The sequence below is a fragment of the Anoplophora glabripennis genome, unplaced genomic scaffold (assembly GCF_000390285.2).
Source record: "Anoplophora glabripennis isolate ALB-LARVAE unplaced genomic scaffold, Agla_2.0 scaffold417, whole genome shotgun sequence".
NCBI lineage: Eukaryota > Metazoa > Arthropoda > Insecta > Coleoptera > Cerambycidae > Anoplophora > Anoplophora glabripennis.
Genome location: NW_019417057.1, coordinates 208,046 through 228,440, shown reverse-complemented (window position 1 = coordinate 228,440; position 20,395 = coordinate 208,046). Strand labels below are relative to the sequence as shown.

The window sequence follows — 20,395 nt, the reverse complement described above, 5'->3', positions numbered from 1 at the left end:
CACTGAGCATGCACATTAATAGTATATTACGTAATAAGTGTTGTAAAAAGCATTTTACGCACGAATGGAAAAGTTACGCACGACGCCGCGTAGCGGCGAGTGCGTAATTCTATGAGTGCGTAATTGCATTACACCACGTATTACGTACTATACTTTACCTACGACCACTACTTTAAATACTTAAAAACATACCGTCTGCGATCAATGCAAGATTCCTATTACGTCGTACGGTAAAAAAATCGCACAGCTTGGTAAAAAAAACCCACAGTTTTCCTAGTAACCGCCTAGCAACGGTCAATACAAACAGTATTGTATTGGCCGTTGCTAGGCAGTTGCTAGGAAAACTGTGCGTTTTTTTTACCGTACGTAATAGGAATCTTACATTGATCGCAGAGAGTGTGTTTTTAAGTACTTACAGTAGTGGTCGTAGGTAAATATAAATTTTATATTGGCAAATGCGATTTAGAAAATCATACGTAATCATATAAAAGAATTATAAGATAAAATAACACCCTGTGTAATTTTGTTACATATTCCGGTAGTACATTATATTCAAACAAATAAAGAGGCATGCTAAATAAGAAGCCTCTTCTTCAAACCGTTTTAAAAGTACATAATATAAAAAAGTGTTGTTTCGTAGTACAACACTGAGAGGGCTGTATCTCAGTAGTAGTTGATTTTTGTTTAAAGGTAAATTGGTCTAACACTACTAATCCTGAATCAAGGAGTCTCTGATCTTACGCGGTGCAGACTTTTAAATTGTTTAAGCTTTTGTTTCAGTTTAAAAATCTAGAAGATATTGGATTATACCTGAAAATGAAAATATAGACAATTACTGACACTGACGATTAGAATTATAGATAAATAATATAGTCCGCATGTGAGTCTAAAATTGTGAAAATACTTTATCTTTATTATTTAATAACTGACAAATTTTTCATATTTAGGCATTTCCAAAACCTCCTAGATCTTTGAACTAAATCGGAAACTTCATAAAGATTTAAATCTGTCTGAGTTATAAATTAAAGAAGTTTTATATTTAAGAGTTTTAAAATATGCTGATTAGGGCTATTATCAACATTTAAAGTGATTTTTCCAAAAATCTCGTCTAAAGAAACCGCAGCAGGCCATGGATTGCTAATTTAATACAGTCATTGAAGCTTTTCACCTCCAAATTCTTTGAAACTGAACCGATCGACTTGAAATTTGGCAGATAGTTAGAGAAAAGGTCAATAAACATTAGTGACATAGCGACGATTGACGCTTCCACCCTGTTGGGGATTCTCGGGGGTGGAAAATTTTTTTTTTTTCAGAAATAACGGAAATCGAGAGAAACAAATTTTGAGCAAAAAATACTCGATGAATTTTTTCGAGAAATCAATAGTTTTTTAGTTATTCATGATTTAAAACTTGAAATTTTGGGTGAAAAAAAAACACTTTTTCAAAGTATTTTTCGCGAATAACTCAAAATCTACGCATTTTATTTAAAAGGTGTAAAGAACAAAAATGTAGCTTATAAATAAACAAAAGAGACACTCGTTTTTTAAAAAGTGTTGTACGTCCTACACAAAGCGAAATATGGTTAGTTGAAAGGGACTTGTTTTGGGGGGGGGGGATACTCGATTTGATTTATTCAACGTCAAATAACGGAAAAAGGATTAATTTTACGTGTATAACGCTGTTGGAGTTTTTTGTAGTACTCAAAAAGACCTTCAAAATGAGCACGTATAAAAGTTAATTAATTGAAGGAGTTGTCGTCAAAAACAGATGGGTTGCTCATATTTTTTAAGGAAAAATGAGCAGTAAACGCTGTACCATTTCCATCAGAATTAAAACTAATCGTAGACCCTTTACAATTAGTTTTGTTTTAATGTTTTCATATGATCCTGAAGTTAGACCGGTTTAGAATGCGTATTTTTAGAATAATGTACGGTAAAAATTGAAAACGTATTTTTCATTATTCAAAAAAAATTGCTTTATTTACTCTGAAACTATGAGAGATACGTAAAAAATGATAGACAACAAAAATGTAGCTTTTCTTTCAACAAATATTTTGCTTTTTTTATTCCTATAGCAAAAAAGGAGATATCGCCGCTTGAAGTATCCATTTTCGTGAAAAAACGACCTGTCCCTTGAAAATATGCAAACGATCTTACAGCTCTTGAAATTATCTTTAAAATGCTTTTTTGTAGGACACTATAGCTTCAAAATTAACCGAGTTATGGTAAAAAAACCAATGACATATTTTCGGAGCAAAATAGGCTTTCTCATTTTTGGAGCAAAATGTTAGGATTCAAGTGCGCGTCAGCGTGTATAAAAGTTTATATGCAGCGTAGCAAATTTTTTTATGATTGATTATATTTAAAAATCGATTATAATAACAATATTTTACATTAATATTTGTAAAAGGGTAGTTTATAAGAGTTGAAAATGGCAAAAGTAAAATATTCTTTCATAAACAATATAAGGGAAATTTTATTTTAAATTATTGTGCAATTATAGCATTCCAAGATTTAAAACGTAATTTTTTATCATTTTTTCAGCATAGGGGTGATTTATAAGGGTTGAAAAGTGTTATGAGATACAAATTCTTTCATAAGCAATGATGGAATTTTTATTTTAAATAATTGAACCGTTAAAGCATTCCAAGCTTTTAAAAAGTAATTTTTTATAATTTTTGTCAATACAGGGGTGGTTATTAGGGGCTGAAAGGGAAAAAAAATGTTATTAGGTATAAGGTAACTTTTATTTGAATAATTTCACGATTTAATCATTCCAAATCTTTAAAAAGTAATTTTTTATCATTATTGTTTGCATAGGGGGAGTTTTTAAGGGTGAATAAAGGGTGGAAAAGATCAAATATATCATAAAACATGTTCGAGAACATGGAACATTATTTAATCTTTGTGCTTGAACAAGATTTTTATCAATAAAATGCTNTATTTAAAAAAATGAAGTTGATGATGGCCCTGGAGAAACGAAACGTTACATACAAAAATTGATTATGCCATTCAATAGAGGGCAAAAAATGGCCTTGAGAAATTGTTCTTCTTTTTTCAATATCACCTCAAACAAAGCTGAAATGAAACAAAAACGGATTTTTTTTTCAAATATTTCGAAAACTAATCATGGTAGCTTTGATTTTTTAGAGGCATAATGTTGGTCTCCTGATTGCGCAACTTCGTAGCTCTTACCGTTTCCGAGATCCCTATAGTGAGAAGCGAATTTGTAACAGTCTGTATACTCTAAAACAGTGTTTTTCAACGTGTGGGTCGCAGTTACTTTTAGAGGCTTTTAAAGTAAAAAAAATAAAACCATTCTAGTTCAAAATGTTGTATTTATTAAGAAACGGTTAATTAAAGATCGCTCATCGTATCGGCCACTTGCATGCACGCGCGTTGTTAGCTCTACTGTCGTATCGCGTTTTCGTGAAGACGGTTGGCGACGCAGTCGATGTAAGAATACATCTGTTTTATGTATTTAATTACATATTTAGCCGATACCTAATTATGAAAATAAAAATGATTTGCGGATTCGATATTTATAACATAAAAAAATACAAGTTAGAAACAGCGGAGAATAGGGGGTCGCGAAATATTTTTCCATACTAAGGGGTCCGCGACATGAAAAAGGTTGAAAAACACTGCTCTAAAACATTTAGTAACTGATACAACAAGGTAAATAATACTTTGCAATATTTCTATTGCAGTCAAAAGGTGTATGAAGATTGTTACTACAAAACTGAAAGCATGATAGTTTGCGAAAAAGTACTACAAATTGTGTTTGTAGTTATAATTACAACAAATTGTAGTACATAGATTGTGTAAAGGATTACTATGTTTTTTGTTTCAGTGAATGAACATTTTGTACTTACCAGTCCTGTATCCGGCATTGGACAGATACGTGGCGAAGGACCTAGTCTCGTGGGTGGCCTGCCACTGGGTGCTGGAGCAGTTATCGTTGTTGGTGTACACCTGGTGGTTGTGCACGTACATTCCCGTCAGAAGAGACGACCGCGAAGGGCAGCACATGGGAGTGGTGACGTAAGCGTGCCTGAACTCGGCCCCCTGGTCTCGGATGGTTTTCAGCGTCTTCGGCATGAAATTCAACGAGCCCAGCTCCACGTCCTGGTCGTCAGTGAGGATGAGCACGATGTTCGGCTTGTGGTTGCTCCTGGAGGACGTAATGGGAGAGAAGACGGGCGGTTTTCGTTGTCTGTTTCGTTGGGTGTAATCACAGTTTATGTTCACAATGCCGAACACTAGGATCGCGAAAACTACTGGGAAACTGGCCATTTTGAAACGGTGTGAGGGAATATCTATTTCCCGGCAAGAAACTCGCGATTTATGTCATGTTTCGCGGGATGAGCCTTGTTGCAACTATGTGAGTAGCGCTGGTGCCCTTATCACCATCTCGCGTAGACTGGAGTACATGACCTGTAATAAAAATGTGTGTTAACAGCTATTTTACGAGTTCCAATAAAAATTACAGCGTCGGTTAATTGCTATTTATAAAATATATATGACACACGCACATATAAAGATCGCATAAACAGGTATCCGGTAACATAAAAATTAATTCAGAAGCTCTTTACGATTATGTATAGTCGAGTCGAAAAACCATAATTGTCAAATTGCAACAATAAATTGCACAGTCAGCTATAATAGGTATATCTTTATTGATAATGCATTTAACTTTTTTAAAATTAATTCATTTATAATATACAATTGTGCCCTCCCCAGTTGTTTGAGGTTAATTTTATTTATTTAGTTTTTTTATTTATTATTGGTTATTATTAGTTATTAATGGTCGTGGGTTGGATATTTTGTTGCTCTATTTATGATATTATTTAAGTTGTTATTATAATTAGTAAACCATGTGCGCCAGTCGAATGAATCGACGAGGAAGGGGAGCAAGATAAGCAAANTCAAAATAAAACATTTGTGGCGGGCTACGTAATATGATGGTCTACTTTTTCTATGAAAAATTAAGAATAGGAACTATAGAATGTCTCATGTATATATGAAACATTCTATAGTTCCCACACATCATTTATCATACTTCATTGAAAAGTAGAAACACCTCTTCATCTTTGTACCCCATAACTAACTACAATTTCCATGTAAAATCAATTTTAAATCGAAAACTTTACGTAGGATAGTTGTTACCTCAATTTTAACTAATTTAGTGGTAGGTAGATACTCAGGTGGTTAGAACTCGAATTGAAATTCATCAACAACGTCTCATCTGTTTTCAATCAATTCGAAAGAATGCGACAGGACAAACGGTTGGTGTTTATTATTTATTTCAACTTTTAAAGGTACTAAAAAGTGAACTGTTCATTTCTCCTATGATCATAAATGTGAAACGTCCTAAAATTATAGTAAAAATATCTATGTCCAATAAATCTTTATACTTTCGCAGAAAAGTGTTTATATGGTCTCAGTTATTATGGATTATATGACCGTGAGACTCGAAATTGATATACAGGACGAGTGGGGGAGAATCACATCAAACTCAAGGAATGGATTCTACACGTCAAAATACTAAGAAAAAAACTCGAATGTTGTTATGCCATTTTCATTTGTTCAACTATGACGTACATTTCAATAAAAAAAATAAATTTATTGATATTCGATTAATTACAGCGTTCTTTGATTAATAGTTACAAAACACCACCATTGACCTCAACACACTTTCTGCTTCGTCTACGAAGGGCATCTGTAGCTCTCTTGATTGCTGCATGTATTTCTTTAATAAGTGCTGCCGTATATATGATAGGTACGTCGAATTAGTGCATCGCGAGTGTTCGCTCTTGATCTAGTGCTGCGAGATCTGGAGATCTTGGCGGCCAATCCAACATCCTGGAAATCTCTCGTTCAAATGTAGCTTGACTGGACGAGCAAAATGTGCAGGAGTTCCATCATGCTAGTAGCACAGTCACATTCTCATGTTTATAGGAACATCCTCTAGTAGTATCCGTAATCCATTTTCCAAAAAAATTAAGTAGTGGTCTCTTGTGAGTCGATTCTCCAAAATAAAATGGACAATTAAATAACTACCGATCATACCACACCACACATTTACCGAAAACCTATGCTGAAAATTACTTTCGAATGTTGCGTGAGGATTTTCGTCTGACCATACATGAGAGTTTCGAGTATTCGTATTCGAGTATTCACACAGGTGAAAGTTGCTTCATCCGTAAAAAGTATGCGGGATTACAATAAGATACGCTTAGCATACTCTTCCGGTTGTAGATATGGTACTCTCTGTACATGGTACGGATATAAGCCTTGCTCGTGGAGGGTGTTTATTAGTCTCTTTTGTCAATTGAGTAGCAAATCTTCGTGAGCTAATGGCATCATCTTCTACTAGACCCAAAATATTTTCTACTTCTTCTAAACCTTGTCGATGAGCTCGTTCAGGTGTTCTACTAACATCTGGAAGCTTTCTGGTTTCCCTCAGTTTGTTGAAAACTTTGATAATTACATTTTTATCAGGACATCTGTGCTGTGGAAACCATTGACGATATCCTTCAAGAGCAGCATTAGCATTCCCATTACAAAAACCAAAAACAAACATCATACTTGCATACTCCAAATTTGAACAAGTTGTTGGCATTTTGTAACACTTTGATCGTACAAACGTATAATCAAATGTTAAACTATTGCAACATAAAATAACACTGACAAATATCCTACTTTGAACTAGGAACATGACATACTCTAATTTCAAACTTGTAATTACGCTATAACTTAAAAACAAATGAAAATTGCATAACAACATTTTAGTTTTTTCTTATTATTTTGATGTATTTGACATTTCTGGAGTTTGATGCGATTTTCCCCACTCACTCTGTAGATTTAATAAAAATAATTTCTTCATATCGTGTGTGTAATGAGTATAATTAAGTACTACAAAGATGATTTTCATCATTTTTTTATTATTATAATGATACATGTGTGATTTTATTCATTTTAAAAGCACAAGCATTTTTAGTGCGTAACCAAGGTAAGAAATCACAGGAAATTCTATTGTACTCGTAACTCTAAAAATATACTCAATATTGATGAGCTCGAATAGCTTGGTACCGAAGCAGCAATATCATTTAACATTTTTTTCAACGGAAGTTATTTTTAACAACGTGCGTGCGACACACTACCTACCTAGCCAATAATACGTAACTTGACATAATTGTTACAAGCTTTTATAAAAGAAATGTAAAAATAGATGTATCGCTTGATACAACAAGAATACGATGAAAAACACGAACCTTCATTTGGCACTACTTCCAGGAAATAAGACGTTTTCTAAACAACAAAAACAAGTCGCCGGAGTGAATTTCAGCAAGAGTGCGCTAAAAGGAGCATTGACCGAAAAATGCTAGTAATTTTAGCTCCACTGCCACCTCTTATGGGCAAATGCTAGCGTTCCTACTCTTGTGATGTGAATTCGCAAACTGCACCTTGCAATTTTGTTTAATTCTGTTTCAACTGCGAGGCCAGGGTGAGAAAGGATTGTTCCATTACTTTCAACATATCGAGGAAAACTATTGACTACATGCTTTATAGTATTTTCGTCATTCTAAAGAATAATATGTTTAGAAAAACTAATAAAGTGCAAGAAGAAATAATATCAAATTGGTCATGTTTAACATACTGTTTTAAACTTTTTATTAAAAAATTCATGGAAAAAATTTGTACATTTGCTTTGTCCTGTCAATAAAATGTCTCAATTTTAGCGTCTTATATTGTCACGCCCGTAGGTATACAGGGTGTTCAAATATTCCGTGTACATGGAGCTGCCACAGTTGACTTCTATCAAAATAAGCACATTTAACTAAGCTTGCCTCTATCCTAAGTAGCTTCATTTAGCTTCTAGGGAACATTAGAGTTAACAAAAGAAATTGTTGTTTTTTTTTAAATAACTTTAAACAGTCTTGTAAGATTTGGTGATATTTCCATATATAGGGTGTTTACATTTTAGGGGGTGGTTGCCCAAGTTATTTAGTGAAAAAAGTTCTTATAAACGTAGGTCGAAATATGCTTCGTTTTCGAGATACAGTGTTTAAATTTGAATTTTTTATTTATTTTATTATTTATTTCAAAGAGACCTGAGGAATCGAATTATAACCGGTTTTGCGACAATAAGCAATCCAGGACGAATATTTCAGCGATTATGAGTCAATGAGGTGTGAAGAGTTGTCTCTTGTATTATTTGTGAGGGAGGTTATTTTTAATATTTGTTGTAGATTGTAGGACTATTAAATAATATTTTTATTACTGTTGTTTTGTTATTATTTTGGTTTAATGTTACTGTACTAGATAATAAAACTTCTGAAATATTCAAGAAAAAAAAAATAAAAGGTTAAAATTTAAACATCCTGTATCTCAAAATCGAAGAATTTTTTACCGACATTCATATCAATTTTTTATTTTCAATATTTAATTGCATTTTTACTTTGACCACAATAACGCTTTATTTATAAAAAGAGACCTATTAAATAAAAGATTAACAAAGCCTACAATAAAATGTGTTATATTATTTCCTCAAAAACGATGCATCCTACGAAAAAAATTGAAGTGACCAATTTCATTCAAAATTGATGGCGGATTTCTAAAAAAATATCAAATCGGGAAAAAGCCAGTGGCGTACCATTTTTTTATTATTAAATAAGTGTGTGACATTCTCGCACGAACGCCACTGGTGCAAGTAGAAATATTCGGATCATCCCAAAAAATGCACATTTATTCCTCCAAAATTTAAATACTCTGTATTTCGGAAACGAAGCATATTTCGACCTACGGGTATATGAACTTTTTTTCACAAAATACCCCCTAAAATATTTCGCAATTATTTACAAACACCCTGTAGATGTCACTTTATGACAAAATAAACGAAGTAATTTAGGCCTAATCTGCTTATAGTTTTGTCGGTAGTCATGATATAGCTTCTATTATTTTTGCCTTAAAGGCATTGTTAAAAAAATTTTTTTGTATAATTTTTGTATTTGTAACAGTTTTAGGTTAATTAGTTTTTTTTATTAAATCATTACTAATGCATTTTCGATGCAAACTTGAAATAATTACGTCATTTCAAAAGTCATTTATTTGCTTTCATAAGAACAGTGTATAAGTTCCGAAAAATATTTATTTATTTATTTTTTAAGAAAGTAGATTTTCTGGTTTAATAAGTTTTGTAAATCTGGTACCTTTAAATGTCATGTTACATTCAGTATTTTGAAAGGTGATATTGGAAAATTTTCAATTTGAAATAATCGATTCTTCTTGTATTTTCTAAATCAAAACTTTTTTTTTATTTTATTACCGTCATTTATTTTCATGTTTCCAATATGGTCAAATCTTTGATTTTGGGTGCTTATAGCCTTGCCTTAGGATATCCCAAGACATACTTTATGAACTTTAAAAGCCTTAAAATAAAATTAATTTTAAGTCTTTTTCGTTTAATCATATCTCAAAAATCACTAAAGATAAGATAGATTTCTTGGTATTAAATTAAAAAATAGGATTGTTCCACTTGCAAATAAAAAAATATATATATTTACAAAATATTTTTGTATAAAATAGACTTAACTATCCCCCTAAAATTTTATGAAAAACTAGTTTGTGATATAGTAAATAGTTGAATTGAAATATTATTACATGAACAATAATATGAATGACCACAAACATTATATCGTGGCAAATCGGCATTTAAAGCCAAAATAATTTGTATAGATAGCTTAGAAAGGATTCGGTTGAAACAAGAAATTTGTGGTATTCCGTTTCAAAAAAATACACCGTCTTTCTTTTTTAGGCAAGAGTAAAACTATAATTGAAGACGCTACACCCTGTATATCCAGAGATAACTCTACTCCTACATTATGAGTTTTTTGACACAGCACATTCTAAATATTTCTAGTTTTCAATCGTGGAGAGAATGACGGTGGCTCCATCTACTTCTAAAAATAATATAAAAAGCATATCTACTATAAAAGCACCAGAAGCGTAATACTACGTAATAATATTTACATCGGATTTCACTTTTAATTGCGGTAATTTCATATAAAAAGTCAAAGACCGTGAAGGAAAAATATTCTCAGATTTATTCTGGAGCGATACGTATACTTATTTCATTAAGTGTTTCTAAAAATATTCTCTTGATCTCTCTGAAGTGCCCAACAAATAGTAAATATGCCAAGAGAATTTGTAGTATAAGGCATACTGTATTTAAACTATAGTTCACTGTTTATTTTAGATTTAAAATACACAAAAAAAATAGCTACCTATTTACAGCAGCTTTAAAATTCCAGTTCAAGACATAATCATTATAAAAAAAACAAAAATAAGAACGAATATTTAGGTATCCAATTCAACATCCTCTCATGCAGTATGTTGGAAGAACCTTAGAAATGTCCCACAACTTTAGGCCAGTATAACTCTATGGTAGTAGAAAGTTAATTATTTTTCTACTATAAATTATTTTTAAATTTGATAATCAAAACAATTTGACATTTATTTGGGTAATATTTTATATTTCGTTGGAGAATGTTACCAGTTAAAGTATTCTAAAATTTCCAAGTGAAAACGACAATCGTAAATAATTTTAGATATCGATGATGAAATAAATAAAAATAGTGTATCAGAATTCAGAAACTACAAAAATACCTGCTTTCTGAGATCATATGGGAACCGTTACTAAAAATATTGAATTCGTGGTTAATAAATACTATACTAATACCGCAATCATTCGAACATTTTGTGAAATTCTCCAGAAATTGCTAATTATTCTATCTTGCATCTTTTCAGCCTCGGTCAGTAAACAGTGATTGTTCAAAAAATTTTTTTTCGAATTTAATACTTCTCTACGTCTTATCTTGTTTTACGGCGAACTGCTATAAGAGAAACTCAAAGCCTAACTATGTTTAAGCCAATAGGATAGTTCAAGTAACTAGGTTATAACGTATTTGTAAGATGTATTGCCAAAGAAATCATATTACTGACTTTAATTAAAATCTATAAATATATAAGCGTTTTTTGTTTGTAATTGTATTCATATCTACATACGCAATTAGTATTTTTACAGATAAACTTCACATTCACTTTAAACGAAATAGTGTCAGAGAATGGAACTAAAAGTGATAAATTTTATACCCTGAAGCTCAATGTCGTATACGTACTAATCTATTAGAATATCCATTCTGAAAAAATAAAATTAAACTGATGTAGTTGCTACACCGAAAACAAGTTGTGGAGATTAAGTTATAATTACTCCAAAAGAAGAGTAATAGAAGAATTACTAATTTTGGCTTTTCTATAATAAATAACAAGAAACATATGACTTAAAACAGAAATAATATGGATTTAATCGTTACCACTTGCTACAAAACCTCACATCTGATGGTTCTTTGTTTTGGTGACGTTGCTATTCTTGTGGTATATTGGGTCTCTAATTTTAAATAATAGATGTTGACAATTGTTACAAGATTAACTACGCTGAATAACACGATTTTAAATACTTATTTGTTAAATTGTTGTCCTTATTCTAAAACCGTTTTATTTCTGTAATCAGGTTGTAAATTTGAGGTTAGACTGAGAAGAAATTCTGTGTATCTACATCTTTGTAATGAAAGTAAAAAATGATTCTAAAGTTCGTGTTTCTGGTTTCTCCTCTAATCTTGCTATTTTTTCTCAGTATATCTCGGAGGTCATGGATAGTAGTGGGCAAGTTGACGTAATTTATACCGATTTTCAAAAAGCTTTTGATCAAATAGATCATAATGTTCTGCTATTAAAATTAGAAAGGTTTGGTTTTTCTAATGCTTTATTGAAACTATTTTCATCTTACTTGTCAGACAGACAAGTTATGGTTAGACACCAAAACTTTTCTTCCGTCCATTTTTTCCAACGTCGGGTGTGCCCCAGGGTTCTAACTTGGGGCCGCTATTGTTTTTGTTCTTTATTAATGATCTTCCGGATATGGTTTCTTGTGAACGTTTTCTTTATGCTGATGACTTTAAATTGTTTTCTAAGATTAACTCCCTCTCTGACTGCCTTCACCTGCAGCAATTCATAAATCACATGACGACGTGGTGTAACTTAAATCATCTCAATCTCAATATGACATAATGTAAGAGCATGACTTATATACGTAAAATGAATTTTATTAGTCTTGATTATTTTATTAGTAATCATGTCATCAGTCGAGTTAGGTGCTAAAAAGATCTTGGAATATACTTTTGACGGTAAATTTACTTTTTCTGAACACATTAATAATATAGCATCTAGTGCCTTAAAAACGGTTTTCTGTATAGGAATTGCAGGGACTTTTCTAATATTCGAACGCTCAAGTCTCAATATTGTACCCTCGTTAGGTCTAAACTTGAATACGGTTCCATTAAATGATATTCTATCTACGAAGTTCATCGTAGATTGGAATATGTTCAACGGCAGTTTATAAAATTTCTTTGTTTTCATTAAGATAGTTTTTATCCACCTTGAGGCTGCAGTCATCCAGATTTACTAAACAAATTCAATTTTGATTCGCTGGAGATTCGTCGTGATATTTTTTTGATTCGTTTTCTGTATAATCTCCTGCATGGTAAAATTGATTGCCCAGCTCTTCTGTGTAAGATTAATCTTATTGTACCTCGGGCTAACAGAAGACAACATGAAACCTTCTATTGTTCTTCCCCCAGATCTAACATCTTAGTCAAAAACCCTATCTCCTGTATTTGTGATTTATATAATAAGATCGCAGCAAATTGTAATATAGTACTGTCATTGAAGCTTTTCACCTCCGAATTCTTTGAAACTGAACCGATCGACTTGAAATTTGGCAGATAGTTAGAGAAAAGGTTAATGAACATTAGTGACANACTTGGGGCCGCTATTGTTTTTGTTCTTTATTAACGATCTTCCGGATATGGTTTCTTGTGAACGTTTTCTTTATGCTGATGACTTTAAATTGTTTTCTAAGATTAACTCCCTCTCTGACTGCCTTCACCTGCAGCAATTCATAAATCACATGACGACGTGGTGTAACTTAAATCATCTCAATCTCAATATGACATAATGTAAGAGCATGACTTATATACGTAAAATGAATTTTATTAGTCTTGATTATTTTATTAGTAATCATGTCATCAGTCGAGTTAGGTGCTAAAAAGATCTTGGAATATACTTTTGACGGTAAATTTACTTTTTCTGAACACATTAATAATATAGCATCTAGTGCCTTAAAAACGGTTTTCTGTATAGGAATTGCAGGGACTTTTCTAATATTCGAACGCTCAAGTCTCAACATTGTACCCTCGTTAGGTCTAAACTTGAATACGGTTCCATTAAATGATATCCTATCTACGAAGTTCATCGTAGATTGGAATATGTTCAACGGCAGTTTATAAAATTTCTTTGTTTTCATTAAGATAGTTTTTATCCACCTCGAGGATGCAGTCATCCAGATTTACTAAATAAATTCAATTTTGATTCGTTGGAGATTCGTCGTGATATTTTTTTGATGCGTTTTCTGTATAATCTCCTGCATGGTAAAATTGATTGCCCAGCTCTTCTGTGTAAGATTAATCTTAGCTTTTCACCTCCGAATTCTTTGAAACTGAACCGATCGACTTGAAATTTGGTAGATAGTTAGAGAAAAGGTCAATGAACATTAGTGACGTAGCACCGATTGACGCTTCCACCCTATTGGGGGTTGACACCCCTTCTCGGGGGTGGAATTTTTTTTTTCAAAAATAAAAAATCGATAGAGAATCAAAGAATTTTTTCGAAAAAATCAATAGTGTTTTAGTTATTCACGATTGAAAACTTGGAATTTTGAGTAAAAAAAAAACACTTTGTCAAAGTATTTTTCGCGAATAACTACGCATTTTATTAAAAAAATGAATAAAAATGTAGCTTATAAGTAAACAAAGAAAATCGTTTTTAAAAAGTGTTGTACGTCCTATACAAAGGAAATTAGTGGAAGGGGACTTGTTTTGGGGGGAATACTCGAATCGATGTATTCAACGTAAAATAACGGAAAAAGGATTAATTTTACGTGTACAACGCTCCGGAAGTTTTTTGTAGTACTCAAAAATAACTTCAAAATGAGCACTTAAAAGTTAATTAGTACAAAATTGAAGGAGTTATCGTCAAAAACAGATGGGTTGCTCATATTTTTTTAAGGAAAAATGAGCAGTAAACGCTGTACCATTTCCATCAGAATTAAAATTAATCGTAGACCGGTTTAGAATGCGTATTTTTTGCTTATGTACGGCAAAAGTTGCAGACGTATTTTTCATTATTCAAAAAAAATTGCCTTATTTATATAATAACTCTGAAACTATGAAAGATACGTAAAAAATGATAGACGACAAAAATATAGCTTTTTTTCAACAAATATTTTGATTTTTTTATTCCTATTGAATAAAAAATAAAGGAGATATAAAGGAGGTTTTATATGCAAACGATCTTACAGCTCTTGAAATTATCTTTAAAATGCTTTTTTGTAGGATACTATAGCTTCAAAATTAACTGAGTTATGGCAAAAAACCAATGACATATTTTCGGAGCAAAATATGCTTTCTCATTTTTATATATTATATTATACAAATAAAATAAGTAAAAAAATTAGTGTGATTATTTATATACAGCGTAGCAATTTTTTTATGATTGATTATTTTTGAATCAATTATAATAAAAATATTTTACATTAATATTGGTAAAATAAGGGTATTAGGGTATTTATAATTAATTTTTTTCACTTTTAAAAAACAAAGACCGTCAATCGGGCTTATGTCACTTTTGAACTTGAACTTAAGATCAGCCTTATTCTAAATTTTCATGCAAATCCATGCAGTTTCAAATAATTCGAAGGTTACAGCTGATTTTCAACTTCAGTGACTGTACTAATATATTTTACGGTAGTCTGAACAGTATGTGTGAATTTGTTCGTTAAATTAGCTTTAATCAATTTTTATGTCTTTTTTCTCTTTCTTTGCATTACATATTTACAGTTATTGTAAATTATATATCGTACAGTACTTGTATGTACACTATAATTAGTTTTTTAATTCCTGTANGATTATTATTATTAAATAATTTTTATGATTTTATTAATTTTAAGGATCAAAAAATGACTGAAGAAATTGCACTTTTTTGGGCATTTTTTTTATTGTTTGAAGATATTTATTTGTGACATAGGATTATTTTTTCATTTATTTTTTGGGTATTTTTCCACAAGTGTCAAAACACCCAAAAAAATAAACAAACATTTTTTTTTGTAAAATACTATACATATTTCAAATTTTATTTTATGACAATGACTTTTAAAGAAAGAAATTGCCGACATATTTTCACGAATTAAAAAAAAACAGTTTTTCTACAACCTTCTGTAGCCGAGATAACTTTATTATTTAAAAAAAAATCTAGAAGACGCAATTAACTTTTTACAGCAACGCGCTTGATGACGGTTAATATTGAATACTTATATTTTCAAGAAAAAAATAATAGAAGGAATAGGAACCCAAATTTTTCGATCAGAGCTATAATTTTTTTATTATTTCAGAAAAATCATTTTTTTTGGAACTTCGCAAATTTTTTTGTCCATGTTCGCCATTTTGGATCGAGTTTAAAGAAGAGGTAATAATTTACTATTGGTAGTTGCTTTAATGTAATAAAAATGACGATGACATGAATGATTTAATTCTCTTTGTTCATCGAACAAATGTTCCTTAAAGCAGAAAATATGAATATAAACATTCGAGTGTACGACCATCACATTCGTGCTCGCGTGACGCGACCTCCCCTCAAACAGTTAAGAGGTTAAAACGCCACAAGTTCAATGTTTAAATTTTCCCTGACACATTCATTACGATTATAAAAATAGTAGTTAATCACCCGAGGTTTGAGAGTTTGTAATTGAAGAGTCGAGCGTGTTGCATAATGCAGAGCCATGTGGAAAGCACGGCGCATAAGAAATAGCCGTCCATAGTCGTGGATGCAGTTAGAGTTAGAATATGATTTCCGCATCGTTTGGACTAAATCGAGCGCAAGGTACTTGAATCTGAAAAGTTCTTCGCTAATATTGCTTTTATGATGGGAAATTTGGCACGACAGGGACAATAATGACTTAATGATCGTGAATTGCTGCGCTCTGAATAATATATGTCGAAAGTATTTAGTTCAGTAACAAACTGCAGTTAAAGTTATGGTTCTGTAATAAGTACGTGCTAAATAAAGGATTTAATGTGCGAATTAACCACCCCAATAAACGTTGTTGGCATTTTAGTTCACATTAACGTAATGTTAGAACCACACATTCCCAGAATTGCTCTTGAACTTTTCAGTAGTGTTGTTTTTCGTCTGCTGGTCTTATTTTCTAGATCACCCAAGACGAAGAAATTCATGGAAACTATAATCATTGCATATGATGAGTTTAATTTTTTATATCAGATCTGAGATCTGAGACTCGATCGTAATGCCCTGTGGATCCTATTCCTAATGATCTACAAGTGTATGTACTTGAGGGCAACAATCATCTTACTTTAACTGGTAAAGTAGAGAATAAGCTTGTAAAATCAGTATAATTAACAGTTCTGCTTTATATAGTTTTCCAAGTGGAAGAGCTGAAAGTTCCTACACTACAATTTCTTCATACCATAATAGGCGAGCGATTCACCCCTAAAAAAGGCATGGACCGACTAAAACAAAAACCTATAGCATGAAACTTTTTTTATTTTATAAAGTGTATTTTTCTGATAATTTACATATATTTTTTATATTTTTCGGCGCGGTCAGTCAATTGTTATAAACAAAAAAGTTGTAAAAAAATTACTCGCCCAGTATATATTTATTATAAAATGGACCAAACTAAACACTTTTTGTTCTTTGACAAAAATTCGAAAAATGCTTCGTTTCCGAGATATTTACAATTTAAAGTGAAAAAAGTGACGAAATCGACAAACTTTCGGAATTTTTTTCTCAAAAACTACTGAACAGATTTTAATTCTAAAAAAATCATAATAATCGGTAGATTTTCTACTTTAAGATATATTTTTTTGGTATGGGTCAATCATTTTATTGAAGGCAAAGCATACAATTGGCGACCGGCACGACACCAAAGCGTAATAAAAAATGAAGGGACAAAAAATTGAAATACTTTTTTTTTCCCAAGAAAAGAAATAAATAAAATTTTGTAACACCTATTTTATATCAGCAACTTCAACTGTTTTTGCCGCTATCGTTATTATTAATTAATAAAATAAATCGATATACCTGACAACTGTTCAAAATTTTGTTCATCGACGTTTAAACACATTTGGGACCGTCTTACCTAGTTTCTAAGAACTCAAATGTATTGCTTCACCATAACACAAATGCTTCGCCATAACAATGTTGTCTTGCTTCATCATAAATTAAAACGATAATCATCAACTCCGAGTTGCTATATATGTAAGCTATTTTTGATACTTGAAAAACTAATGTAAACACTATCCCAAAAACGTTAATACTAAAATCGGATTTTAATGTTCAGAATCGCTTGGGGGCACGTGGAGAGAGAGAGAGCGCATTACGTACATCACGACTGACGCAGGTCCAGCGATGTAAGGGTTGAAAATACAATAATTTTTTTCTCGGAAACTATAAGGATTTTCCAAAAAATGTTTTTACGATATTGACTCCATTTTTCATGATGCAAATTTTTTGGGATAAGTTGTGAATCACACTGTATTTCATTATAAGATATATTTTTGCAATAGCCTATAGAAAGTTAAAGCTGTTAATTGAAGGTGTTCAAGATAAAGTGGACGTTGGATTGAGATAATTTTTTTTATAATAATTTTTTCTACTTTCAGTTTTTATACATTTAATTTACTCTAAAATGTATTAAGCTAATTCCAATCAAGTATAAAAATGTTCCTAAAATTCTCATCAGATAAAGTCATATATGCTCTTGGATACCAATATCTAGGTAGGCTAAAGGGCGTTTATTACTTAATAATTATTTAAAAAAAAATAATCTATCTAAATATTTTTTTCACTAATAATATTTAGATTATTTTTATTTTAGTTGGTTTTAATACTGTGTGCTTTAGCCTATTATGAACCAATATACAGGGTGCGGCATTAGTGCGTCGAAGTACGATGTCTCCTTTGTTAGAGAAGATATCAAAAAAAGTTATTTACAAAAATTGTAGCGAACTTAAAACTGCATATTTTTAAAAGTTTCGTATATACAAGATACTACGTATTACCAGGTTGAACCAAACATACTATTTATTAAATGGCACACCCTATATATTATTTCAAATTTAGCTTCCAATATAGGATATAGGGTTTAATTATGTTATACAGGGTATTTCAAAAGTTATGGTCAATTGTATACGAGAATCATTCCCATATCAGTGTCCTGTATACCCTAAACAGAACAATTTAACAATAATTTTTTGCAGGCATAACTTTTTGATATTGGTACAGTTTTACGAGAAAGTGTTATTTCTTTATTATTGCAACAGTTGAATATAGGGCAAGCTAAAACTCGAGCACATAATTTTCTCAATTTAAAAAAAAAATGCACTTCATGTTCTTTCATTTTTATAAAGCATTCCCTATAGCTAAAATCATTAATTTCTGAGATATTTACCATTTAATAACAAAAAGAGTTTTAAAAAAATTATAACAAGTTGGCTGTGGGCAAATGCCAATGTGACAAACTGCTATAAAACATTACAAAATATCCGTTGTTAAGACGAAATTCTTATAATATTAACCAACTTGTTATATGAAAATGTACTTTTCCGAAGAATATTTGTATTTAATCTTTCATTGTAATTTTGTGTAACAGAATTGCATCAACTTTTAACCGATAAATTACCCGACCCTTTTTTGCTGTATGAATTGAACATTACTAAAATAAAAATACCATCTTTTGATAATATCCCTTCCATTAAAATAATTTAGTAAATGCGTCCACCCGCCCCACTTCCCTCAATTCTTTTGTTTTTATATGCTCTCCACAAATGCGGCACTGCATCCCATTTCGGGTGAAGTATTCAAATGAATGAACTGAATAAATGATTCCGTGAAATATTCATTTGAACGAAAATTCTAATCTCCGAACGTCGTTTATAAATAAAAGACGACTTGGGTCCTGACAGCAGGTTGACAGGTTCCGTTGGGCAGGCCTCTGCTTCGACGATATCACGCGTTTCTGGATGCCGATGAATACGTCCTGGTCGAAGAAAGGAAAGATAGGTCTCGCTGAAAGGTGGCGACGCCTGGAAGCGACATTCTAATATATTTTTTTTTAAGTCGTAAATCTCTTACCGGTATTTAACATTTTGCAGCGTATCGATGCATTGAAAGCTTTAATGAGTGGCTGCAATTAGAGCGTAGAATCACAAGGCGTTAATTAGTTACGTAACAGTTTAGGTGCAGTATCCTGTCACTTTAAATGAGAGGCGTTAATATTACGTGCTATAAAATACTTTGCGATCAACCAAAACTGAATCTGAACCTATACATTGCAGAACATTCGGAAATTATAGTAATCGCTGAGATGGTTTGTTTTTGATACCCGAGAGTGTCGCTACCATTTAAAGGCAGCTACCTACGCCTAACAATGTCACCAACTAGGGGCGATTTTAGTCAACTTTCGGCAGCACCAAAACGGATTGCATGGGGTGATTACAAAAGATAATAAAATGGTCGCCTTTGTGTACTTTTGAAACGCGTCGGTTAGCTCTTATTGTTTGTACGGTCTTTGAAATAATAACCGATGAGATTTGACATTTACACTCATATGTACCAGTAAAATTATAAAATAATCATTATTTACCACCGATACTAATTTTCCCTAATTATAACATTATATTATTATATTATTATTTTATTATATTATCATATTATTATATTATTGTATTATTATATTACCAAATAAAACTATTAAAATTTTGCAATGAACCTAAATTGTTCGTATTTTTAACTAAATCTGTATCAGCTTTGGTGCCGGAATATAGGCTTGCCAGATCTCCGGGTTTTGATGGTACATCTTAGGGCTCCGGGTTAACATGTCATTTCTCCGGGTTTTGTTTGTCGCGGGAAAATTGTGGGATTTTTTCGACATTTTCTGTTGTTTTAGACATCAATTATACCCCCGAAATCCATTTCCCCGGGTCACAAAGTAACGAGCGTTCAAATAAAAACGTGGTCAAGTTGGTTCTGAAAATTTGGACGTAGGGCGTAGCGTATAGCAAATGAACTTAAACGTCATATGTCAAAGCGCTATATCGCCGCTATCAATTTGAATATTTTCGTTTTAAAAAGCGTTTAAAATGGTGTTTTCTCAAGAACAAAAAGTGTTTATCATAGAGTCCTACTTTAGAAATGGACGC

At 31.7% G+C, this 20,395-nt stretch overlaps 1 protein-coding gene across 4 annotated transcripts in view; it reads right to left on the bottom strand.

Annotated features, from left to right (window-relative positions):
- The window catches only part of LOC108911733 (extracellular sulfatase SULF-1 homolog), a 272,564-nt gene that overhangs the window by 130,433 nt on the left and 121,736 nt on the right, over positions 1-20,395 (bottom strand). For all 4 annotated transcript variants that reach the window (XM_018716735.1, XM_023455876.1, XM_023455877.1 and 1 more), the window contains exon 2: positions 3,875-4,436. In XM_018716735.1, coding sequence (XP_018572251.1) covers positions 3,875-4,295 — 421 coding nt within the window. In that variant the 5' untranslated portion in view covers positions 4,296-4,436. The remainder of the gene's footprint in view (positions 1-3,874; positions 4,437-20,395) is intronic.